This window comes from Barbus barbus (genome assembly GCF_936440315.1).
Source record: "Barbus barbus genome assembly, chromosome: 36".
In the NCBI taxonomy this organism is placed as follows: Eukaryota; Metazoa; Chordata; class Actinopteri; order Cypriniformes; family Cyprinidae; genus Barbus; species Barbus barbus.
Window position 1 is genome coordinate 418,810 of NC_136714.1, and position 27,918 is coordinate 446,727.

A 27,918-nucleotide genomic window follows, 5' to 3' on the forward strand; every position below is an offset into this window, starting at 1 on the left:
GCTTTAAGGGTTTTGACCTTTTTTAATTTTTTTTTTTCATTAAAGAAAAGAATTCTACAAATCACACTAATAGCAATCACATCTGCCTATAATTCAGATAACATGTTCTGATACAAGATTTCACAGTTCCCATTGTTCTTCTCTCAATAAGCCAAATATATATCTGTGTGTGCGTCATGGTACTGAAGTATTAACAGTTTTAATAAATGCATACAGTTATTTATATGACTTTATGAATGATTACCAGCATCAACGGATGAGAGGCTTTTTCCACAACGTTTAGTTGAATAAAATGTTTTTAATTACATCAGTGATCACAAGATTTGACCACAGCTCCTCTGAATGAAGAGGTCTATCGAGGGAAAGCAGGAGAAGGGAACTGCTCGACGTGTCACAGGTTAATACGAAATAAAATTCAAATCTAAATATTACCAGAGAGATGAATGGAAACCAAAACAACTGAAAACATTGGAGCAAACCAACAGGTAGATGTTCATATGGCAGCCAAACTCCTGTGAAAGTCCATAAATTAGATCAGCGACTGGAATATTGCTTGTGATCCAAAAGCAGTCGGAGAAGTTCTCAGATGCATCACTTATAATCATCATAGTTTGTCTTTCTTCACGATTCCAGCTGATAGCCTGAGGTCAGTTTCCCTTTAGTCAGACCGTCCTGCTGTTAGCATGAAGAAAGTCAAGAAGTGATACTAAAATGAACCTGTAATAACACCGAGCTCCAGCGCAGAAGCTCAGACGCATTCGGGCCAGCATAAAAAAAGGTGCACACATAAGGCAAATATATCTCTATAAACAATAAATGACACGTACAACCAGGTGGTGTAATGTCTCTTAATTTCTTGAATTCATATGTACATTAGGATTAACACTCATAGGGCCGGGGACAAACTCGCACTCGATCTGGGATGTTTCCTCGCAGGACGATGAGCAGAGGAATGATCCATGAACACAACTGAGCGCAGCTCGCTGAAGCTAAAGAGTCGTCGTCGCTGTCTTCTGTAACAGACACGTGGAGGGAAACGAGAGGATTTGGCGAGCGGGACGTTAGTGTCACAGTGATGCCCAAGCCCTGGAAGCCATCTGCTAGGAAATGTATCGAAGGCCCCCGAAAAACCAGCAAAATAAAATCATCCGGCTCCAACAACTGCAGATCACATGATTTTGTGAGTGAAGTGTTTGTCTCATCCAGTACCTACTCTAGTCAAGAGCAATCTTACCCTTCAACGCAACCCTTAAAACAACTAAACAAATCAAGGTGGATGATACAAGAGGAATAAAACTGAAGTCTTTCATAAAACAAAGCATGGAAGAATTTCTGGTGCCCTCTGCTGTCCGTTTCTGACGCACAGATGCTGTGACGAGGAGGAGGAGGAGGAGGAAGAGCCTTGATTTGACGATCGTGAGCCGTTGTGTCATGCTTGTGCGGACGGGTCAGACGCTCATTTGGGCGCTGCTGCTCGCTGACCCGGGGGTTTGGCATCATGTCTGGCAGCAGGAGCGGCCTGCGCTCGGCTCGACGGCTGCGAGGGATGACGGCGACGGCCATCGCCGCTGGAAGGGTGTCTCTTACGCCCGCCGTCCTCCATGGGGGGCTAAAGGGCAGGGGAAAAACACAGCTTTAACGACACGCATCTCGTGATGCACACGAGAAACACCAATCAGAACCCAGCAGCGTGGCAGGGTTTGTTTGTATCAATGCGGAAATGAAGCGTCTCTTTCTGAGTGTTTTGTCAGCAGAGACAATAGGTCAAACATGCATTATGAAAGAAGCCATGTTGATTTCAAGCCTGCAAACGCCAAATGAAATAAGAAATGCTCTTGCACTCACATCCACCCTGAAGTCCTCCAGACGCTTGAACTTGCTTAAATATTCCTGCAGCTTGGGGTCAATCTCCATGTTCTTTGATTTAGAGTATTTCAGAAAGGCCCAAAACTTCTCGAGTCCGTACAGCTGGCCTGTCAGAGTACATGAAGGACAATTAATCAAGAGCTCCAATAACTAGACCTCATTATTTCAGTAGGGGGGGGTCTTTCGGTACCTCATGATTCGATTCATATTGATTCACCATTTTTCAGTTTTTAATCACGACTATCAATTCTTTTGTGCACGCTGGACGTCAAACGCACCAGTATTTTGATACAGAAACACCCCAGTCTATAGTATGGATAGCACTGACTCAAGAAATCAGCGTTTCCTACTAACTATTAACTTCCTAATACTTTTACACTTCCCATTAGGGATGTTCCCGAATCCGAATGCCGTGTTCAGAAAGGAAATGATGTGTATACTGAACCCCTAAAGGGAATAAATACGAGATGGAAAGAAAAATATATTTTAATTATATTGTTGGGTAATTATACTGTATATAAACTGTGGGCATCAGGGAGCCGTTATTAATATGCAGGGCATTGAATGCATGCTCGCTTTTTACTTTCCCTTTCGAGATTCACACCGACTCTATTCTACAGAGCAGCAAACTTACCACATATTCTACAAGATCAGATGCTTGTCAGTGGTGCTCAGCATCATCCTCAGTCCTCTCTGATTACTCTGTTTATGTGGTAAGTTAAATCTTATGTACTGTAATGTAACAGACGACCTTTAGTGGTTCCATAGAACCATAACATAGCCTCCCATAATATCAAAAGATCAATAATTAATATTTTTCCAAACACTTGCCCTCACTGAAAATGGGGCAGGATGTATTCGTTTTTCCTTTTGTTCCGACAACATGTTATTAGTAGTATATTAACTAGAAATCTGAGACTGAATCGTGATTCACATGTGAACTGACCCCCCCCACACACATCTGCGAGCAGAGACAGACCTGCTTCGTAGTCTTTAACGGTCTCCTCTTGAAAGTCTTTAAATATGTCCGGCCTGAACTTCCTCTCAAGTCCATAGCTGTAAAACCTGAAGAGACACTCCAGCCCGTACCTGAGAAACAGCAGACAGACCATCGGTTCATCACACATGTTAAAATCAAAAGACCACACTAAAAGTGCCATTCATGTGGACTATGACTGTCAGAAATGGTGGCAGGCAGAGTTTATTCCAGCTTTTGATTATAAAAACAAGCATCAGTGTTTGACTGCAGTTGTGATTAAATGTATTTTCTATGAACTGCTGCTTGTAAACAGAAACAATGATTTCAATGTACATTAAACTGCTTCACCGTCTTGGGCTCAGTCTAAAAATGTGACCCCTGCTGGCTAAATGAGTCTGAATGCACATGGTCTAATTTTGAGCTACAAACAAAAAAAATATCGCTTTTGGTCGAGGTTTTTACAAAAAGGAGTTCATTAAGCCCTTGTCTAGCGACCCCAATGCTCCAGATAGTAATTCAACATCTAAAATGATCTTTATTTGTGTGTTTTCTGAGAGGAGAACCTTTTTCTCTGCTGATATATTCAAGCAAACAATCTGTTATATCTTAGATGAACGTTTGGGGAAAACATCTGATGTGCAACATATTAGATCCGTGCGTTACAGTACTATATAGAGACGGCCAATCAAATAAAAGAAACGTTCCTGCTCTTGATTGAACTGCTTTTGTAGTTTTAATAATACATTTATTTGTAATGAACACACTGAAGTGATTTTTACATCGGATTATTTGTTTTTCTGAATTGAGATATAAAATGGAAAGTAATGCACTAGGCCTATTTGTTTCATTCTTATATTTATTTTACTGTTGTTTTTTTTACATCTGTTCTTATTTTTAATAAACAAAAAAAGGGGCTATATTGTGATTATTAATATTAAGAAAGGGAAATAAAATGAAAATACACTTGAAAATGTGCTCATTGCTCATTCTGCCAGCACAGGTCACAAATAGTAGGTCATTCGACCCGGAATTCTCTCATAACAACATCTTCTATTGGGACAGTAATTAAAATCACAGATTACGTCTGTTAACGCTGAAATGACATTACGTTATTCTACAGACAAAAAGAGGCTTTTAAAAACCTTTAAGAGGTTTGTTTCCATACCTGTAGCCTTCCTTTCCGTCCTCCACCACCAGCTGTCTGAATTCCTCGTACATCTTTCTGTTGAAGTGATCTCGCAAGAAGAAGGACCAGAAGCGGAAGAGCGTGTTCATCTCCTGGGACTGGCCGATGCCGAGCCGCTTGCGCTCTGCGGGAGCGACAGAGAGACGTGAGCGCGAGGGTTTGAGGAGACGACGCTCCAGCTGAGGAGAGTAACTCACCGTTGAGGCAGCGCCGCCGGTACTTGTGGTAAACGTGCTGCGTGAATCCGTTCTCCTTCAGTAACTCGTGCGATGGGTGCTGGAACTTGGGAAGAGACTGAGGAGTGCAGCCGTAATTACCCAGCGCTGTGGTGCCTTCAGACGGACTCGCATTCGAGCTGCAGAGAAAACAACATCCGGCATCAGCAGGGAAGGGGAAAAGACAACTGTAGGAGCTAGACATCTACCTTATTATTCTGTTATTACACTATCACTGTAGAATAAACACAGATGTGAAAATGCACAAAATCTGAACAAACGCATGTAGTTCATGGATGCTTTACATCTACGGTCGGTCCCTTTTTAAATTGGCCGATTATTGCTTAATTTTGCTGAAAATTGAAGTGTTAGAAGTTTAAGTTTACTGTAAGAAAATGTACTTTTTTTATATAAAAATATTTTACAAAATAGTTTGGAATCTAAACTTGCTTTATATTCAAAGCCACTGAATGTTTAACCAAGCTGTGTTCCTAATTTGAAGTTGATATCTCTCAAACTGAGGTTCCTGTGAAGCATTCCTGTGGCTGTTTTAAGCATTATACCAAAAACAGCCACCCACTGACACACATTCCAATTCATTTTTTAAATGCATTTTCCTGTAACAAATGCCTACATTTCTGACACAATATTACTTCCATCACCAAATAACCACCAAATACAGAATCCTGAGACTTAGACCTTTCTACTAATGTGTTTTGTCAATATTAGAAAAAGTTTTGATTATAAAATATTGTATTCAGTTTTGTAATATGACACTTGGTACCGCCCACTAGCGGGAGAGGCCTGATAAAAGGATTTAAAGTACCATGGTAACACAACATCCAATTTCAAAACTATTTTTACAGGATGTTGAGCGTTTAGGCTTACAAATGATATCTAATTTAGGATGGTTACCACAATATGTAATGGGAAAAAATCCAATTTTAGTATTTAACTGTTAGCATTTAATATCCCTTTAGTATTTAATATCAATTGTGCATGCACATACATTTCTTTATAGCAGGACATGATTTGTAATGGATGGGTTGAAGCAGATAAGAGCATCACATGCTCCTCCATCAATAGTCTGTTTGTGCCATTCTGATGACTTTATTATTCTCAAATGAAGTGTCTTATCATGTGAATGGTCATGAATAGAGTGTGTTTGCTGACCTGACGGAGGCGGTGCGGGAGCGGTGCTCTCTGGAGTCCATCACCCAGCCCACGTGACACTCCATGGGCGGATTGGAGCTGTGCCGCGTCTTTCGCTTGCGAGGCGTCTGAAAGAGAGTTCATCCGTTAGATCGATTACTGTTGGGTAAGTCATTCATTACAGTTACTAATTACTTCATCAATATTGTATTTAAATTACTAATTACTCTGTCTGAAAAGTAACTTAGTTACTCAACAAGTAACAAACATTATTATTCTTTCAATTTGAGTCAAACATAGAATAGTTTAGCCGTTTAGCTTCAAAACAACTAATACTTAACCAAAGGAGGTTACATTTTTAATAAAAGTTTAACAAATAGAAATACTCAAATATCTGAATAACAAAAAAGCTTAAGTTAAACAATACATTTCAGTTTGGCAAGATGTTCAGGAAAAGCCCAACTAGTAAAATCCGTCCAGGTTTATGTAAAAATAACACGCTAACTAACGTAGGTAAGAATAAATGACAGAAATGATCTTCTCTGCTGAATAAAGCCGTGTCAGATCACGCTGGTCTTTTGAGCTCAATTCCTCAGTAGGTTTTCTTTTAAAAACGATAAATGAAATGAATCTTGATTTTATTTGTTGTTGTATGTAGGTGAGGGCGTTTGTGTGCAGGTGACTGCATATAATGAGCTCAGATACGGGAAAAACGCAGGCCTACCTCAGTTTCATCACATAACATTCGCTTTCGATTTGAATTCGTTCATTTAAAAGCAGAAACTTCAAGCTTTTTAGATTCTATTGATTTTAGTCTTATATGTATCTGAGTATTTAAGGTTTCTCTGAAAGTGAGCGTGCTGGCGTGCGGAGGGTTAAAGCCGCTGCATTCAATTTTATATTTAGACGGTAAATTTATTGACTTTAGAACTTTTGAAATTATTTACTGTAAGTAACGCAAGTACTTTATAAGTACCTGTAATTGAATGACCTAAAAATGAACAGTAATCCCTCACTTTACTCTTTCAGTGGAGAAGTAATTTAATTACAGACGTCACACCCAACACTGCTGTTAGGGCTGTGATGATAATCTATTGGTGGATGGATTCTGAGATCTTCTGAATGCATCATGAGTCTCTCTGGAATGGATTGAGCTTATATTATAACAGCAGATCGCGCTCTACTCTAATGCTGATGAAGAACAGCACTTGTGCGTTTGGCCGAGTCTGTAATTTCACTTTGCCTCAGAATGCTTTTATGATGCCAGATTAAATGTAAACAGCCCACTGTGAACACCCTTGTGATTCACTTCAACCTTTTCCAATCTCATGAATGATTATTTTAGCTTCAAGTGTGTGTAAGGATTTGGTAACGAGCAGAGAATGGCTGTTTCTAAAGCATGCAGCACCATCTGCTGATCAAAACTAACCTCAGAATCCATTCCAGAGAGAATCATGATGCGTTCGGAAAATCTCAGAATAGAATCATTTCTCGATTCGCGATGCATTGATTTATTTTCCCAGCTCTAGTAACTAACAGGACCACACTGTTTCCAGCCTATAAGAGCGGATACGTACTTTGGCGTCCAGCGGCCGTCCTTCCTTCACCACGGGGTAGAAGCGGGGCGTCTGCGTGGGGTCTTTGAGCCGCGGGGTGCGAGGCGTGCGGGGCGTTCTGGTGCTGCGGTAGCTGGGCGAGTCAGGCACGGCCGTCGGAAGAGAGCGGGCCATGCCCGACGGCTCAGGTGCTCCGAACAGTTTGTTGGCCAAGGCTTCTGTGGGGACTATGGGAGAGAAAAGACAGTCAGACAGGATGGTTTAGATGACTGTATTACAGTATTTTCCCTGAGATCGCCATGCAAAACGTGTAAACTAGGGCTGGGCACTACAGCAAATAATAAAACCTGACATTTTTTTGTTCGATTTCGATTTTTTATATATTTAACTAAATCAACTTAAAATGTTACTTGAATCATGCTGTCGTTTCGTTTTTATTAACCGTGTGGTTAAAGTTCTATTCCAAGTGCAGCACATGAAGTTCCTAATATGGTGTAAATGTAATTCACTTGTTAAAAATCTTATGAAGGCAAATCATACGTTCATAAATAATGCAAAATAAGAAAGATGCAAATGTTTCCAAGCCAATGTAGACATTCGGTTTTAAAAAGCCAATTCAATCTCTTCATGACTGTCAGTGTAACAGCAGCAGCGATTATTAACATTGAATGAAAGCAGCAGCAGCTTTCAGTCTGTCAGCATTATGCAAACATCATATATGTGTCTCTGCAGCACAGAAGCAGTCATCAGTAACACGTATATTTGTAGAAATAGACAATACATTGTATGGGTCAAAATTATACATTTCTCTTTTATGACAAAAATCATTAGGATATTAAGATCATGTTCCATTAAGATATTTAGTAAATTTCCTACCATAAATATATCAAAACTTCATTTTTGATTAGTAATATGCATTGCTAAGAACTTCATTTGAACAACTTTAAAGGTGATTTTCTCAATATTTAGATTTTTTTGCTCCCTCAGATTCCAGATTTTCTAATAGTTGTATCTCAGACAAATATTGTCCTATCATAACAAACCATACATCAATGGAGAGATTATTTATTAAATCTCAATTTTAAAAAATTGACCCTTATGACTGGTTTTGTGCTCCAGGGTCACGTATGTCCATGACTTTCTAACATTTACAGGTGGAGAATATACCTGTAATACTGATAATATCCAGGTGTAATATAACAATATACTGCTCAGCCCTGGTGTGAGAGTGTTTGTGGGTCAGACTCACTCTGCTGGGGGCGCGGGGGTCCCGGAGGAACCTCCTGGTTGGGGTCGACGGGCGGTTCAGGGGTCAGACAGTCAAACTGCTCTCGGCTGATCAGGTGCACCTTCTTGAAGTTCTCCACTTCTTGCTGTTGTTACAAGATTCAAAAGATTCAGCATTCAAGGCGTTTATTGTCATGTGCACAGAACAGGTTTCCCTGTACAATGAAATTCTTTCTTTGCTGTCCACAGTGAATGCCAAGACAAGTGCAAACACTACGTAAAAAATAAAATAAAACTAGAAGTAGAAATATAAACTATGTAGATATAGAAGTATAGACTATGTACATCTGTATGTGCAAGTGTACAATATTGACTTGAGTGCAAAATAACAGTACAGTAACGTGAAAATTGAATGCAACTATATGATAATAATAGCAGCAGGAGTAACATTAACAAATGAGCAAAAATGAGGAGGAGCAATTTACTCCAACTAATCTATGAGATGGATGAGACTAGTCTGTGTCCTCTGGCTACCTGTTTAAAAGTCTAATGTCTGAGGGCAAGGAGAAGTCTCATAATCTGGAAGACAAGACTTCCAAGCACTTGTCATTGAGACCAGACACTCAAACCAGAACCAAAGAAAGCAGCAAAACCAATATTAAAGCTCTTATGGCAAAACATTAATCGATACACATCTCGCTCGTACCTGTGAGCCGGAGCGAGCCATGAACCCCAGAGCTGTGCTCAAACAGCAGTAAACTGAAGCTAACGCTATCTGGCTTTTCTAGCACCGCTGGCCTTACTGGACACAGCACGTGAACGGCACAAAGAGCACGACACAAAAGACCACAACAAACGCTCTGGTGCAAGACCTTTCTGTGCCGCCCGTCCAGAAACACGGCGCTAAAGAACACGCTCTCACAGAAGAGTGCGAGAATGGACACACACCCAGAATCTCAAAGACAAAACACATCTGCACACATGACAGAGAGAGCGGTGTCACCGTACATCAGTCCAATCACAGATCCCTCACATCTGCAGAGAACGGGCTGAGAAATACTGCTGTGCTTTTCAGGAGATTTTATTCTTGGTGCATTTTTTTATCATTTTAGCATTTTGTTCTTGGCTATGCTCTCACACACTACCTAGTATTAGTAATGCTTTTAGTGCACTACAGCAGGACAACTGTTATTAGGAGCACTTGTGCTCTTAATTATAAAACATTCTGAGCACTTTGAGCAATAAATCAACCTTCCCATTACAAGGCAATACATTTTCGACTCTCAAAAGTTTTTTCTTTTTTACCTCGGTAAAGGCATTTTTTCCAACCCTTATTAAATCTTATGTTAAATGCATTAATATTTTTAATGCATTAATTATTTTTTAAAAATCAGAATAAGTAACCAATCAAATGAAATCAGAATCATCAAAATTCATCTTTGCACTACAGAGGCGGCACAGAAGAACAAAAGTAGCATTTAGGTATATTTCCAGACTGTTTAACGAGGTTTAGAGGTGGCATGCATGCATTTAACTTCATAATAATATTACGAGGTTAATGTTTTAAATATAAAATGATTCAATAACTGAAATTATATTTAAAAACGAAACTAAAACCGCAAGAAGGTGGCGGCAAGTCACTGTCTTTGTCACTGAATCCTTCATTCAAACGGCTGATTCAGAAGTGCTTTTATCAATGGACTCAGATTCGTTCGAAACACAGATTCATTCATAAACTAAACACCACTGTGACTTTGGAACTATTTTTGTTAGAGAGTAAAATCAGACAATATCCATAGATTAGGGTCACTTAATATAGCCTTCTTGTTTATTGAGCTGCTGTATAAAATCAGTATCACATTTACAAACTAGCTTTATAATCATTAAAAAGTTATCACTCATCTCAGTTCATCGCGATCTCACAAACGTCCCTTATAATCAATGAAGCTCTACACTGCACGCCGAATTATTTACATTGTGTCTACACTTCGTTATGATAGGATTCGTGAGTTTGCATATCGCACACCCCTATCTGGTGCTATTAAATATGTCTACAGATTCAGGCATTTTTGGTCGGACTGTAGAGCCCTGTGCCGTCCTGTTTTCTCTCTATAACTGATTTAGATTTTTTGCATGGGCACAGACCATCCTATTTTCTCATTGGGGAACAAAAATATCAAAAAAAAAAAAAAAAAAAAATCAAACCAAATGTTTGTTTTTCTTGCTCACTGAAGACGTTTCTGCACTTAAATAAGTCTATTTACTGGCACTGAGAACTAGAGATCAGTCCTGACGTGCATCAACAGCAAACGGCCATAAATCAGAGGACAACTCACCTTGATAGTGGCATATTCGGGCTCGTACGTGTCGTCCCAGAGGTCTTGTTCGTAGTAATAAAGTCCATCGTTAATGATTTTGACCAGTTCGCTGGTCAGTTTGGAGCGCGAGGTGTGGTTCCCGGTGCGGTCTCCTCCGGGATGCTTGCGCATGTACGGCGGCGTCTGAGTGACGATCAGGATCTTGTTGACGTCTCGATCGTCGATTTCACAGTCCGAATCCTCATCTGACCAATCGGTGAAAGTGTTGCGTCGGCCATCTATCTGCTCCATCTCCTCGTCAAACATGAAGTCCAGCTCCTCCGGCTCGTCCTGGTCCTCGCCTGTGGTCAGGCCGGTCTGAACCGGCGTCCGCGCCTCTTCCGCTTTCTGCAACAAACCGTCCATCAATGACACACATCAGTTTCACACGGACCAGATTTAAGGCTGTGGTTTCGGTACTTGCCATGCTCAAGAAACAAAAACTTGACTGCGATGTTAAAAAAGTAAATTTAAACTCTTTATTTAGTAACAACAAATTCAACAGGTTACCGTAAACATCTTCTCAAATGCTAAATCAATGTTTTAATTATGCTACATGCATCAACAAAGTGCAATTAGATAGAAACTAGATCTATATTCGGCAAAACTGTGACATCATTAACATACTGAGAGCTGATGTACAGATTCTCAAGAACAAAGTTACACAGTGATTGCAAATTCTGTTGTACTCAACATAAAGCTGGTAGAAAGGATAACGAAAGTGTGGATGTGAAGTGGTGATAAGAATGATTATTTTCAGAAATTCTGTCCATCATTTAGGCACAATCTGTATTTAAATGTAAATATATCGAGTACTGTTCACTATAGTCAGAGCATCCAGGTCATGCTGTGTGTCAGTAATAAAAGAGGGGGAAATATATTTTACTTAAAAGAAAATGGAAGCGCACCTTTATATTTTTTGTATTTACCCCAATTCTAATGACCGAATATCTAATTTAGGGTTGGACAATATGGCCAAAAATATATATAAAAAAAAAAATGACCATATGATATGATATTGATGTTTGCATTTACCGTTAATAGGGAAGGAAAAACTTTCCACATGCTTGTTAGACCTTGAGAATAAATGTAAACAATTTTGTTTACAATTAAACGCTACAGAGTAAGCTTTTCATTTAGGACCCCATGAAATCTATTTTTTCCCCCTAAATTATTTTTTTTCATTTTTCTGGATTCTGGATGTTTTATGAGTCAATACCAATTTATCATAAAAAAGGTCTCTAAAAGAAATGAGTTGATAAAACTAACAGTTTTTGATCATTCATTTAAAATGTGATGAAATTAAATCAATTTACAACAAAACATTGCATTTTTATTGTCAAGCAAGATGCTGCACAACTGTATAAATGAAATAAAAAATACCTTGGTTGTATGAGATTCCTTAAAAAAAATGATATCACTGAGAATTCTATTTTACTTGGCTATTCAATAGTAATATATTTCTGTCATAATTTCTTCAAGTAAAACCAGACTTTTAATTTGACGGGTTGTCGTGAACGTCTTTCAGTTTCAGTGTTTGACAGGTTTTTCTCAAATGAAACGGTGTAAAGCTTAAATGACTCTCAGAGCAGCTCTGGAGATGAAGTTCATGTGGTCAAGTCCTCATATATTGAGAAGGAGACGCACAGCGAGCCAGAGCTGATCATCGATTTCAACATTTTAACGCGACTCAATATGATTTAGCCCTAATCTAACGTGTGTTTGTACCTTGGGTCGCACCGGTGACGGCCGAGGCCTCTTCTTCACTTCGATCCATGACTCCGAGTCCAGATCGGGCAGGCTGGCGGACAGGCCCTTCGGCATCAGCTTCAGGTTACTCACATCACCGGTCTTGGACTGCACCGGCGTGGAGGCCCTCGGAGAACCTGCAGGTCAAACCTTCAGTCAGAACTAGGGATGTAACGATATCAACATCTCACGGTAAGATATTTATTGCGATATTAAAAAAAAAAAGTTAAATTATTCTATCTAATGCACTTTGAGAGTTCAAAATGAAGAGCTGCAACCCATGTTCTTAACTAAGAAAACTTCAGTCGGTGAATTGACACGTACCTGAACTTTTAAAGGGGACTCAACCCTCTTATTTGTGAAATACTGTCTCAGTCTAAATTACATTCACACTGCTGTTTTAGGAAGCCAAACAAATTAGAAAATAATAATATCAATAATAACAACAATGACCGTAATAGCCATATATTTGTAAATCAACTGCACTGTAAAATAAATATGAAATATTTCTTAGGTATATTACTGCTTTACACTACAGCAGGGAAATTACAATACTTTCCTAATTTCTACACTTGAAAGAGATATTTTGAATTTGGACTGTATTTAAACCGCTCGCTGTCAGCCATTCATATCCTGCACTTTAAGCTTTTATTTTGAAGGAGAACTCCAGCTTCAGTGAAAACAGGCTTACAAATCTAGTGAAATACTGTAATCATCTGCCATGAAAATAAAGCCTAAATGGTGGCTGTTGTTCCCAAATGTGTGCTAAACTCACAGAACGTGTAATAAACGAGTTGACCGGTTTTAGTTGTTTTGGCAGATAATGTGCACCAAAGCATAATGGCCCAAAACAAAAAAAAAACTACACTTTTTGCCCGGAAGACCCATCATTTCATATCGTCATGTGACAACATAATATCCAGCACCGTCCTTCTTTACCCGTTACGGCTTGCACTCACCTGTCTGCTTCTTCACAACGTTCCTGGGAACAAACTCTGGGCAGTTGATGAGCTGCGAAAAGTCTGTGTGTGAATGGTCCAGCAAAGAGAGTCCGGGCAGCGGCCATTTCTCAGGCTCCTCCTTGCAGCGAATCTTCATATCGATGATCTCCACCACCTTACTGTCCTTCAGAGCCTGGAAGAAAAGCAAATGTCAAACACGGCGGCTCATAAAGCAGCGGTGCAGGCGGCCGGCGGAGGATCTGACCTCTATGATGAGGCTGACGTCTGTGGTGAGCGCCTGCACTCGGTGGAAACTCGCGATCAGAGCCACCGGCAGGAAGCCCTCCAGATCCATCTTCCTGCGCAGGAAGAAATCCCTCTCCAGGTTGTCCACGCTGTAGTAGTATTCACTGCAGAAACAAACACACCATCAACACGGGGAGAAAACCATACACAACTCCTGATTTGAACATCTGCGTCATGCATTCATGTGTTCCCAACAGCTCGAATAATGCAGAAACAAGTCATAAATAATCATCTGGCATGAACTGAGCTGGATGATGATGTCACTGAATTCAATGATGAACTGCCTTTAACTGAAAATTGAGTGTTTACTCTTTACTCCTGCATTATTGACACTAGGGCTGGGTATCGACTAAGATGTCCCGATTCGATTCTCGATCCTTTGATTACATTCAGGGAACTTAGTTTTAATACAAAGGCAATTGATATTTCTAAAAAAATTAACAGTAAACATCAGTTTACAAATGTTGAATCAATAAAAAGAAATTAAGAGCCACAGGCCTGTATTTTAAACCTATTCTTTTTTTGTATACATTTTTTAAACAAAAATAGGTCCCTATAAAATAGTCTTAATTTTTTCTGGTAATCAGATGAAGGCATAAAACATTAATTAAATTTATCCTAAAAATTAAACCCCTTTATTTTTTGGCAAACAAAGTGCTGCACAACAGAGGTTTACTGTTCAAATTAAAAAGAAAACAAATGTGATCATTCCTTTAAAAATAAAGGTTTATTAATATTTATTATTAGTAGTAGTAGCAATTGTTACATTGAGTCTTAAGACTGCTAAATAGTAATATTTCTGACACAGTTTCTGCACGTTAAACTAAACTTTTATTTTGAAGGGTTGCTGTGAGGATCTTGCAGCTGCTGTGTATCATCTACACTTCACAATCTTCTATGGAATCGGTCAGCTTTAACCTGCAGACCGGCTCTAACTAGCATAGACTTCTGCAGACTGTATAAATCAGCGGAACATCGTGTAGTGTATTCCAGGATTACGCGGTTGAGCGTTATTCACTCACATCTGTCTCTTGATGTAGTCCTTCAGCAGGTCCTGGTCCAGAGCGTACAGCTCAGCGCTGCTCATGTTGTCATAATAGTAGGTCATTGTGCTGTTGAACTTCTGACCGCAAGCACCATCCTTCCCGTCATAACCTTTATAGCCATAGTAGTCATAATGACCTGATGAGACCAGAACAGACTGGGTAAAACAGCAGATGAACTCCTGGAGTATTTACAGAACTGTGAGGATCAACCAAATCATTCTCTTTTAACCCTCTGGGGTGTTGTTCATGTGGTGGTCAAATTACCTTTTAACCACCGTTAACCACTTTTTGAGCATAGATCTGAAAATGAAATTTACAACTTATTTCTGAGTTCTGAAGAATTCAAGACTTACGACATTTTGAGTTTAGTCTCTTTGTAAAGAAAACACTTGGCAGATTATTGCTGAAGTGAAAAAAAAGAAACTTTTACCATGTTTTTTCTGAAATTGGAAAAAATGAGACGTTCTGGGAAAAGTAATTATTTTAGTAAATGGAATTGTTTTATAGCTTACTTCAAGTCTCTTACGGTCTTACCTCCTGTTTAAAACGATTGTTTTTATAACTTATGAATAAATATTGTATTTGATTTATTTTGTATTTATTTAGTTTGTTCTCTCCTTTTTCTTCTTTTCGTTAATGGTTGTGTAATATTGTTTTGGTATATAAAAACTAAAGTGGTGATATTGTGTAATAACTCGTTTTTTGTTGTTGCAATGTTTGGTTCTATGAAAAAGTTAACAAAAAATAAACTAATAGGGCTGTCAAATGATTAAATCACGATTAATCACATCCAAAATAAAAAGGTTTTGTTTATAATATGAGTGTGTACTGTGTGTATTTATTATATATATATATATATATATATATATAAATACAAACACATGCATGCATATATTTAAGAAAAATGTTAGGTTTATTTAATATATTTATATATAACAAAATATAAGAATATAAATGCATATACATGTAAATATATACAGTATGTGTTTGTATTTATACATAAATATACACAGACATATATTATATAAACAAACGTATTTTGGATGCGATTAATTGTTTGACAGCACTATTTTAAAAAATTTACAAAAACTTAATTTAAAAAAATAAATACATTTTTAGTTCATTATAAAACAATTCAATTTTACAATTATTTAAATTTTATACGAAATATATATTTTCAAAAACATGTTTAACCCTAAAACTGCAAGAAAATCAAAGCCATATATCTGAAAAAGTTTGAGGTTGATATCACAAAAATTATTTTTATTTAAGATTGTTTGGACAAATTTTAACCACGAACAATACAAGTGTGGCTATTTTTATCAGGACCATTTAACCTTTTCGAATCATGTCCATCATATTTTTTTTTGTTCACATAGCAAGTACCAAGTTTTGTACCATTACAATAAAGTAAAAAAAAAAGATTTTTTTATTTTTTTGGTCAAAAATGGCCGAACACCACCAGAGGGATGACGTTATTTCTGTAACATGGGGACAGACAGTCCTTTACATCTTTAGATTCAAATGAAAATGAGTCTCAACAAACCGAAGCCAAACTATGCCAGTGAAGAGGCTCTGAATCCTGTGTGAGATCTGTGCTGGAGCAGTGTCCATGTGTTTTTAAGTGTTCTCTACCTCTGCTGGCTCCTCTGCCGCGTCCTCGTCCCCGGCCCCGTCCCCGGCCGCGGCCCCTGACGGTGCTTCTGTACGGCGCTCCCTCGCTCTTCACGCTCGACACCTCGTCATGGTCGTCCTTGAACTCATGATCGTACTTCCCACTGTGCCAGTCTGCAAACACAAGCACAAGCGCACACTGCTGTAGTGAAGAACAAAGCCTGCAAACTCAAACACTCAGTGCTGTGTGACCGACCAAGTGGAAACAAGTCAGTTACACTGCCATACAAACGTTTGGGACCAGGAAGATTTTTAATGGTTTTAAAGAAGCCTCTTCTGCTCATCAAGGCTGCATTTATTTGATCGAAAATACAGTAAAATTGATACTGTTTTGTTAAGTTCACTTAAATTAACAGTTATTTGAAGTAGTCTAATAAATGTTAAAATGGATAGCGCTTCAAATGTTGAATGGCTAGTCAACGGTTAAATATTAGGAAAAAATAACAATTTCCTAGAGACATCAGAGTGATACTGGCCTTCAGTCATAAAAAAAGATGCCATTGTACAAGTATTAAAAATATACTGTTACAAAATCCATATATTATAATGATTTCTGAAGATCATGTGACACTGAAGACTGGAGTAATGATGCTGAAAATACAGCTGCAGATCACAGAAATACATTACAGTTTAACACATATTCACATAGAAAACAGCTGTTTTAAACTGTAATAATATTTCACTATTTTACCGTATTTTTAATCAAATAAACACAGCCTTGATGAGCAGAAGAAACTTATTTTAAAAAACTATCAAAATCTTACTGATCCCAAACCATTATGCAGACAGAGCAAAGACAATTATGGCAGCTACGTCTGAGCTGAATCTTCCCATCAGTAGCTGATAAATCACTATATTAAGGCGATATCGTCTGTTTATTCTAAGCGTACACTCATCTACCGCTTTAAATTCTCCAGCTCGTTATAGCAGGATGGATTCTGATTGTTCACCAGATGCAAAAAATCATTCTGAAAGTGACTCCAACAATTGTTTCTCTGTGCCTTTATCGTTATAGCTGTAATGTGGACTCTTGCTATTCTTTAATATTTGATTTTTAGAACTATCTCTTTATAGTTCTGGTCCTTGGTGTGAACGGCCTGAAGTGTGTTTATGGTGTGTATCTGGTGAGATGTGGCGGGTTTGGATGTGTGGGCACCTCTCAGGTCGTTTCTGCCGTTAGGAGGAACTCGATGAGCATCAAACTGGCGCGTGTTATTCCTGGAGGCCGAGCGCTCGCGAGGACCCTCAGACTTCACCTCGATCATCAGAGGAACCCACTTGTGCTTATTTCCTACAACAGCAACATCATCACAAATATATGTCATAATACATCTTAAAGCTGATACAAGGAACATTAGTAGGGATGTAACGATATCCAAATCTCACGATATACTATTGCGATATGGTCCACTATACAATATTTATTGCGATATATGACTGAAGTTTAAAGGGGACTCAACCCTCTTATTTGTGAAATACTGTCTCGGTCTAAATTACATTCACACTGCTGTTTTAGGAAGCCAAACAAATCAGAATATAACAACAACAACAACAACGACTAGTAGCCATATATTGTAAAACAACTGCACTGTTAAATACATTAAAATTAATATATCATAGGTATATTACTGCTTTACACCACAGTAGGGAAATTACAATACTTCTTTCCTAATTTCTACACTTGAAAGAGATATTTTGAATATGGACTGCATTTATCCTGCACTTTAAGCTTTTATTTTTACGGAAACGACAGTACAGCTTTTATTTTGAAGGAAAACTCCAGCTTCGGTGAAAACAGGCTTACAAATCTAGTGAAATACTGTAATCATCTGCCATGAAAAAGCCTAAATGGTGGCTGTTGTTCCCAAATGTGTGCTAAACTCACAGAACGTGTAATAAACGAGTTGACCGCATTCATTCAGTGTGAACGGAGCTGTTCTGAGACGTGGAAAATAATCGTTACATCCCTAATTATAAGTGTTCATTCAATAAAGTTCCAGATAAAGCTCTTCAAACACCTCGCTTTTTTTGTCCATTTTTCTGCGACTCCTCGTCAGTGTTTTTCTCCTCTCCAGAGTCGTCTGACTTGGCTTTCAGGTTTTCTTTACTCTCTTCGTTTTCCCTCTTTCCTTTGGACTCTCGTTTGACCACTGACTTCTTCACCACCTGACGGGTTCATCAAACCAAACAGATAAACAATCACAAACCCGTCTGACGTTACACTCCATCAGCTCTGTATGCAAGGAACCGGTCTCCACCGGAGAGTTTCTTTACATCCAGAGTGCATCAAAGCTGTATATGCATTCAGACAGAAAATTATGGTTGAGATTGAAGATTTCTGACACTGTCGTACCTGGACTTCCTTCGTAGCGATCTCTCCAGGTGTCGGCCAGTTGTTTGTATCTCCAAAATCCCCCACCTTCAAAACCAGAGTGAAGCAGACTGTAACTCTTCAGTAAAACACAGCCACTCGCTGCGGTCTCATACGGCGATCAGAAGCTGCCCAATACAATCCATCATCTCCAGAACTAATTCAGGGCTTCTCAAGCCTTTTGGGGCCAGGGACCCCTTACAGGGGAGAAAATCTTCCAAGGGCCCCCTCATAATTATAACAGTGATTCAGCATATACTTATTCCAATGGCATCTAAGAGAACAAATTGTAGTGTTTTATTTTATTTTTTTAATTAATTTATTTTAATTATTTACTTTTTCCATTTTAATTTTTCTGAACTGTTTTAATGGTTACATTTGGAATCAAAATGCATACAATTTAACATGAATTTATTAAAGGTTCAATAAACTTTTTCTAGGGCCATATGAAATCGGTTTTATTACAACAGTAAATAAATATTGGTTCTGCATATCGGTTATCGGGCACATAAACATGCAAATAATTGGTATCGGTTATAAAAAAATAAAATCAATATGGGTCGATCACTAATTTGATCACGTAATTTGGTGCATGTTTCACTGGCCACGAACCCGGCTTTGAGAACCCCTGATCTAATTTATACTAAACATTCATGAATATAACCGTATTAATCTTCTGGACTCGGTCAGATTTATTGAAACTGTAACTTGCATCGGTCTTTCAAATAAGTCTTGTTTGACATCTCATTAAAGACTCTGGTCTCAGTGCTGCGTTTGTGAGGCTCCTGCACTGCATGCAGCATTAGAGCGGAAACACATGATTCAGAGGAGTCTGTGCTTCTTTCACGTGCATGTAAAACAGGTCTCAGTCATGCTGAGGATTTCCTGCAGTCACTGAAGTCTGTTAATCTGGTAAATGTGTCTTGGGCTCGCTCAAACACACTGCTGCTGTAGAGATGAACGTCACTCACCTTCCCGCCGCGTCTCATCCTCGTGTTCCCCGCCTTCACCACCTTCGTGGGCCCAGAATGCTCTAGAGCAGCAAAAGAGAGAACACGACTATTAAAAACTCAGATTATAGCTTTAAACAATCCAAAATAGGTTCCATTAATCGTTTTGCTCATATTACCACTAAACCTGAAAAACCCCACGATGGGCCATGAGAAGCAGGTTGTGATGATGTCATCACTTGTGGAGCAGAGCCACAGCAGGCTGTGCACTTTCTCCTCATAAACACACAAAGCGTTTCAGAAAGCATCTAACAGAGACGCATCACAAACCACTCTTCTTCATGCAACACTGCAGTGTTTATTATGAATGATCATAACCCCATCTCAACATGCGCTCTGAGTTAGAGATGCTTTAATGTGCATTTGGGAACAAACCATTCCCCAAACATCTTCACAAACAAACCAGAAGCAATTATCAATGAAAGACATGCTTTATTTTGAAAGTTTTTCACCAAAACAAAAGAATGTTTAAACAGCGTAAAACTTATTTTACAGTGAAATACTACAATGGTCATTTTGTTTTTTATATTTTACTCCGTAGTAATAATAATACAATTATTAGATTTTCCCCAAAATTGTGACGTGCTAGTGTAAGTTTATAATTACACTTCTGAGATGCCAATTTTGGTTTATCCAGATGATTGTTAGATTCTCACATTTGATTTTTCTGTATGTCATATTTTTCAGTCCTGCTGTATACAGTAACAATTATGTATATTTATAACCCATTGCTAATCATAATAGGCTTTTTTACAGTATAGGATATATTTATATATTTCCAGCCTCATTCTGTGATAAGAAGCCACAGCGTATAATAAAAGGAAGTCATTTCAAACATTCGACTGATGCTGTGGAGTAAAAACATGTTCAAATGTTCTCTTTTGAGGGACAGCAGGGTTAGAAGTGCTTCTCATTACAAGTCATCTGCAGTCTTTGGGTCAATAGCTACAGATTTAAAGGGATGCTTCACCCAAACATTAAAACTGTGATCCACTGCTGATAGCCATTGACTTCCATTAGGAGTCTGACGAGACACTTATCCTACGAGACGACACTGGGCTCACGAGAACGAGACGAGACTAGTATTTTAGACTAAAAAAAAATTTATTAATATCCTCAATGAAATATAAAAATAGTCTTAATCAACTGAAAAACACAAAATGCTAAAAAATGTAGGTGCATTTTGAAATCAACTTGTACTTTATGAAATTAAACTTCCATTTGAATTAATTATATGCAGTTATAAACAACATGCAAACTAGAGCTGCACGATTCTGGATCAATTGAGAATCACAATTTTTTAAAATAAATTGCAGATACTAAAACTAAACAAAATAACGTAATTTACTAGTGGTTCTGACAAAATGTTCATTAAGTCTTTTAGAAATATACATTCATTTGTGAATTCACAAACGCTATGATTTAATTAATTCTATGTGATGCAGTTCACACAGTATATGGTCTTTAATTATTGCATGCGTGTAGTTAAGCTCATGCGTCTCACAGCGGCTCCGTTCACAGTATTCAGCAGAAACTGTTATCATTTACATGAGGAGCGACTCAAACTCATCTCTGCATGCTGCTCTGAGTTTGGGTTTATTATAACCTTCATCTGGGGACGCAACGTGCGCCATTTCATCAGATTTATAAAGTAAATCATTTATAAACCTAGATCACTGTCTAATACTTGATGGCTGCTCTGTAAATTCATCAGTTAGGAACCTAGGCGTACTTTTGGATAGCAATCTTTCCTTCGAAAAACATGTTTCTAGCATTTGTAAAACTGCATTTTTCCATCTTAAAAATATATCTAAATTACGACCTATGCTCTCAATGTCAAATGCAGAAACATTAATTCATGCGTTCATGACCTCGAGGTTAGATTATTGTAATGCTTTATTGGGTGGTTGCTCTGCACGTTTAATAAACAAACTCCAGCTGGTTCAAAATGCAGCAGCTACAGTTCTTACTAGAACCAGGAAGTATGACTATATTAGCCCGGTTCTGTCAACAATGCACTGGCTAGATTTAAACTGCTGAATTAGTCTGGCCAGAGGAGAATGACACTATTTCAACAAACTATTCCCCGTCTAAATACTGTAAAGTTGATATAAAGCACCCAGCTCTATATCAAGCCCATGTAAAGCTGCTTTGACACTATTTGCATCGTTAGAAGCGCTATACAACTAATAGACTTGACAAAACACAGGAGAATACATCGCGATTTCAAAATGAAAGCTCAAACCTTCGCTCTGAGTTTACATGTTTGATGTTCTGGCTGTAGCATTTCTGTCCTAAAAAAAGGCCAAATATTAAAGATTAAGTGGACATTTGAATGAAATGGTGCTTGGTCAATATTAAACCAGGATTAGATCGCGCAGTAATGTGTAAAAACAATCATCAGGCCGTCGGCGCCAGTTTTTTTCCATACACTGTTTAACAGTTAAATTCAATTTTATTAATCAAAAAGCCTAATTAATTGAGTTTTACAGTTTTCTCTGTACCAAATTCTGTTTTACATTATTTTCTGGATTCCATTTTAATAGTTCCACTAAATTTTAACAATCAAAAGAATCTCCAAATAATTGATTTTATATTTAAAACGTTTTTTTCAGAAATATTTACTTTTTTCACCTAAATAAATATTCTGGTAAATGCTTCTTTAAAGAGTGTTTTTTGATGATAATTGTGTTATTAGACTAGAACACATGGATATGTAGTCTTTCTGACACTATAATACTGATCTGATTTCAGTGATTTGGACTCTTGCTTCTTCACTGTTGCACTTTCCAATTTTACTTAAGAATATTTTATTAAACCAAATGAAATCCAATTTTCTATGAAATCCTTTTTTAAAGCAAAAGTAGATTTTTTATGGGAAATTAATAGTTTCGATGAATCGATCAATCGATAAATTAGTCGACAGATTAATCTAAATAAAACCAGTCCTGTTTGAATGTATTTAAGAGGCTTATGATGTGAAACAGGTGTTAGTGGAGTTGTTAGTGTGAGCAGCACGTGTTTCGTCACCACTCGTATCAGTGAAGAACAGCATTCACATTGGAAGCGTGATGATGGCCGTCCCTCTGATTCATTAACATGGGCAGCGACGAAACATGCTTCTCACGATCCACTGACACTCGCGATGTTAAACATGTAATAGACACAGCTGAATCGTTGTCATTCATGAATAACATCGTGTGGGTGTTTGAATCAAGATCGCAATTTTTTAACGATTAATGGTGCAGCTCTAATGTAAACACTGCAAAATGCTTTGGGAGGATATTGTCACGTTCTCACGAGATCTCGTCACATCCCTAGCTTCCATAGTATTTGTACTTGTATTTTTGGGTGAACTGTCCCTTTAAAGCTGGTGAATGTGGTTCACAGGTTTCACAGAGAGAGCATGAAGGGAGTCGAATCAGTCGCTATCGTAATGCTTTACTGGTTGGGGTGAACTGGTTTTCGTTTCTTGTTTCTGCCGTGTGGGTCAGGAGTTTGTGGCGTGGGCAGAAATGTGAAAATGTTTGTGGAGATTACCTTGTTTCAAACATATTAAGCCTGTGATTATGACGCACACAACAGCCACGCTAGCAAGAATACAAAGACATGAGAAAAACCTCACCGATGCTGGAGATAAATGATGTGGAATATTTCAGGGATTTTTAGATGACTGTAAAAATGCACATAATCATGTTTCTTTAAATGTATTAAATGCTTACATTTGTTTTCAAATTATAATACTATAAACCTAATGAACGTGCTTCATTTACTAAATGGTTTCTAAAAATGTGATTTAATAATTACTAAGCTACATCAACAGAAGTAGGGTCAATGAGAAGCTGTGACTGCACAACGAAGCTCTGTTGGAGTGTTCTACAGCTCTGGAATGAGGCAGGTTATGCTCAGCTGACGTCTAATATCAGCCCAATACTGGCCGATTATTAGGACTGGGCATCGTTCACAAATGTTCGATACCGATACCTTGAGTTCGATACTGGTTCCTGAACAATACTTTTTTCGATACCAATTTTATGAAACCATTTTTAACAGGATTACGTTATACTATGTATACAGACTCAAAGACTCATCTCCTGAGCCACGGCACAAAGGAACTAAACATATCCAACACAAATCAGTGCAAATCATTTTAATAAAGCTCAATAGTTTTCAGTTTACACTAGTGCGTGCTCGTTTTAAAGCACATAGCTCAGACAGAATCATCATTTCTATTCATTCTAGGTTGTTAAACACTTCAAGAAATTGGAAATCTTTATCCACTTTCATAAGTGGGCGTTTTATTTTCTTTTACTGTGTTTTATTGTTATTAAATTCTATGTTGTAGTATGTCTAATTATTTGAATGCATAAAAACTACTTAGTTTATTCAAATTTATTCTTAAAACAGCCTTATGAAATGTTTTATTTTTCCTCAGAAATTCTGTTCTGTATCTGGTTTTCAAATGATTTATCTTTTAAATTATTGAAAATCTAACCATTTATTTTGGCAAGCAAAATTTTACTACTAAAATTAAAACATGGAAGAAATTGTGTGTGATCATTACTTTAAAAAAATAGAGTTTTAATAATTTTAGTAGTAGCAGTATGTACTGTCTGCTGAACAATATTAATATATTTCTGCCGCAGTGTCTTCCAAGTTAAACGGAACTTATTTTGCCGGGTTGTCGTGAATACCTTTACAGTTCTGTGTGTATATGATATGAGGATAGTTTTACTCGATTGAAACGGTCAAATGCTCATGAAGTGACTCTCAGAGCAGGTCTGGAGATGTTGTTCATGTGTTTTGAAATGATTCACATGCACTTCAAGCACTTACAGTTTGAGAGAGTCAAGCTAATGCTTCTTCACAAGAAAAGTGAAGCTTCATTGATATTAATATTGATTATTCAATTTTTCAGAATTATCCTGTGATAAATACCGTGTCATGATTTAACTGCTAACGCTGAGATGAGATGATTTAATGTTCTCTACCTGCACGAGATAAACGCCTCAATCTGAGCTTCATCCCTGCTGCTTACTGAAAATACATAACACTAATAGAATTGATTAGTCATTCAGAAACAGACTTATTTAATATTTGATTTTTTATTTGTGTCTAGTTCAGGCATATATTCAGCTGAATTAAGACAAAGTCACTGCTCATTTCCTTAATATTTTGCTCCCAGATTATAATATCTGGCGCAGTGACAGCAGAGAATTAAATACAAATGAGCTATTATTCACAGGATAAGAACTGATATCAGCAGGCACCTCTGTTTGAGCGTAATGAAGGTACATGAGCTGTTTTAGTCTCAGTTCCAGCTGTGAGAGTCAGTCAGCAGATGACAGGTGTTCATACAGCCTCTCCTCCAGCTGCTGGAACTAACCTGACCCTTCACGTGACCTTTAATCTGACCCTAACTCAATCCTCAGAAGCACTCTGCCAAGATTCCCCAGCAGGAAAGAATACATACAAATCAAACATACACGATCACTACAGAGGTCAACAGGCAAATCAGTCCAATTTGTGCGCCAAGCACTTTATGATTGATCAGAGGACTGAAGCAGCTGGACGTGTTACCAACTACACAACCCATACGTATCAGCAATGGTCAGTCTATTCAGAGCTCCAGACTCATTCTTCCCACTGGTCCCTCTTTTGCGACTGACTTTCTCAGGGCACATAATTGGTCACATTTTTAATTCAAGTTTGAGTTAAAAACCTTCGTTTGTGTTCAACTGAAGAAATAAAGTCACCTACATCTTGGATGCCCTGGGGGCAAGCAGATAAACATCACATTTTAATTTTTGGGTGAACTATCCCTTTAAGCATCATAAACAAAGTATTTTTTTATTATTGTTTGGCTTCCTAAAACACCAGTGTGAATGTAATGTGGACTGAGACACTACATCACTAACTAAACTAAATCTACTTAATGCTCGAATGGAAATCCCCATATAAAGCATCACAAACATTATATTCAAAACCAACACTCAACTTACTGAACTGCAGCAATCATTGAAATGTAGAAGGTGTCAGCAGACTGAGTCCCTCTCAAACACTCTTTAGAGCTCATCCTGATCACATGGCACAAACCACGTTGTGCTCCTCATGCTGAGGAACTCTGGGATAGCAGCTCAATGAGCTCCGCAGCCCTGCAACACAGCACTTTCTGCTTCTGCTGATATAGAGCACTGCGCTCAATGAGGTCCGCCTGCATGTAGCGTTAATCTCAGATGAATATCCATCAGGAGAGCACACAGGCTAGCAGCTAACGGCTAACAGACACGCGTGTGTGCGTTAAACATCACGACAGACGCTCATAAACCCGCATTCGGAGCAGAAAACGGATTCAAACCGGTTTTACTCGAATCCGAGCGAGCTCGCGACAAACACGTGGATCTCACACGTGTCCTTCCATAAACCACAGATAGCTGCAACATTCGGCGAATACGGTTTAATATCATAAACACACACACATCCAATCTGATCTGACAGTATAAAACGCTCAACAATTAAGGGTTTGTGCAGCTCTTTGCTAATAAAGAGCCATCAGTGCTGGCCTGTCAGACGAGCCCAAACACAACAGGCCGCTAATGCTAATGCTAACCCGATAGCCATTTGTTCACAAAAGCAGCGAAGAATAGCAAGAGGTTCAGCGTCTCAACTGTGCTTATAACCTCAAACAATCAGCTCTGTTGAGCATTAGCACGTCTTATGTGATCACCCTGATGTTTAAAACCCTGAATCACCGACTCGAGGCCTAAGGTTACCGCAGCTAACGCTAACTCTCGCTGTCTGAGGAGAACCGGAGAAATAACGTTAACCGACAAACACGAGAAACGCTGCAGACACACAGCAGCAGCCGGAACCACAGCAGCAGCGCTATCTCTGCAGCAACAGACAACAACACACCCTAACACTCTCCTTTCATGACAAAAATCATTAGCATATTAAGATCGTGTTCCATGAAGATATTTAGTACATTTCCTACCGTAAATATCAAAACTTCATTTTTGATTAGTAATATGCATTAATTTAGACAATTTTATAGGTGATTCTCTCAATATTTCGATTTTCTTTGCTCCCTCAGATTCCAGATTTTCTAATAGTTGTATCTCAGCCTAATATTGTCCTATCATAACAAACCATACATCAATGGAAAGATTATTTATTCAGCGTCAGATGATGTGACAAAACTGCCCCTCATGAGCGGTTTAGTGCTCGGGGCCACAGAGATCACATCTCGCTCATCTGAGACCGATCCGCTCCTCACACACACGAGCCCGGTGTTACCGGTGATACTGACCGTGCTGTGTTTGTCCGTTGACCCCGCTCATCTTCTTCGTCCAGGGGTTCACCTTGGGCGGCGGAGCCTCGGTAAAGTCCTTCTTCGAGGCGTCGTCTTCCGCCGGATCGGGGCTCTGCTTCGCCTGGCTGTTCCTCTCGTCTTTCGCGCGTTTGAGGCTTTGCTCCTTCAGCAGGAATCCTCCGTCTTTCTCGGTCTGGCACCGATCCTGCTCGTCCTGCTGGAGCAGCGGGTTTCTCGGTAGGAGAGTCTCCACCTCGGTGGCCATTTCTCCGCTAACAAACGCCTCAAATCCGCCGCAATGTGCTGCTCAAAGATCGCCGCTCGACGCGCTCCACTCCACCCCTAGACCAGCCGGCTTCAGTCTAAGACGCAGAGTGGTTGATTACAATTAAAACATGTAAAAGAACGCCGGGAAGCTTTAAAAATTCGGACTAGGCTTCGTTACTTGCGGCAGTGTGAAAGAACCACGCGTTGAACGTGAGCGCGCACGTACGCGCAGCGGGGCGTGGCGACTACAGAACCGCGACGTCACGTGACGCCCTGCGCCCAGGTTTTAATGTAATTCTTTGAACATATCAACACTTATAAAGCAGGTCACTATAAAACTGAGCGCATATAAACATCACAAACAGTATTTGTTACTCTTCTGAATAAAATGTAGGGTGAATCTTGTCTATGATGCAAAATCTCTCTCCTTCAAAATATTTCTAGTTTACTTCTACTTTTTAAATACTTCAGTACAAATTAAAGCTATTTTCAGTTTCACTCAAATCTGTTTTTGTCCAAATTCATTTGCTTTTAGAGTAAACTTATTATATGATTTATAGTGAATCCATCCAAGCCATGTTCTGGGTGTTTCTGCAGCTACGGCCACTTTTAAGTCCCAGCAGTGAAATTTTAAATGTCATATGATGCTTTATAAATATATTCACAGTGTCATTACACACCTCGACAAAAAATATAATTAATGA

At 38.6% G+C, this 27,918-nt stretch overlaps 1 protein-coding gene across 1 annotated transcript; it reads right to left on the reverse strand.

Annotated features, from left to right (window-relative positions):
• On the reverse strand, positions 1–27,447 carry LOC306856040 (la-related protein 1-like). Its single transcript, XM_079395008.1, has 19 exons — positions 26,945–27,447; positions 19,597–19,658; positions 18,608–18,673; positions 18,273–18,420; positions 17,411–17,545; positions 16,216–16,368; positions 14,557–14,716; positions 13,494–13,638; positions 13,247–13,421; positions 12,267–12,424; positions 10,518–10,886; positions 8,204–8,327; positions 6,976–7,181; positions 5,420–5,526; positions 4,229–4,386; positions 4,011–4,155; positions 2,846–2,955; positions 1,846–1,973; positions 1–1,609 (listed from the first exon to the last, which is right to left on the reverse strand). The coding sequence occupies exons 1-19, from the start codon at positions 27,210–27,212 to the stop codon at positions 1,457–1,459; spliced, it is 2,970 nt and encodes a 989-aa protein (XP_079251134.1). The 5' UTR covers positions 27,213–27,447; the 3' UTR covers positions 1–1,456.
• Positions 27,448–27,918: the final 471 nt, after the last annotated feature.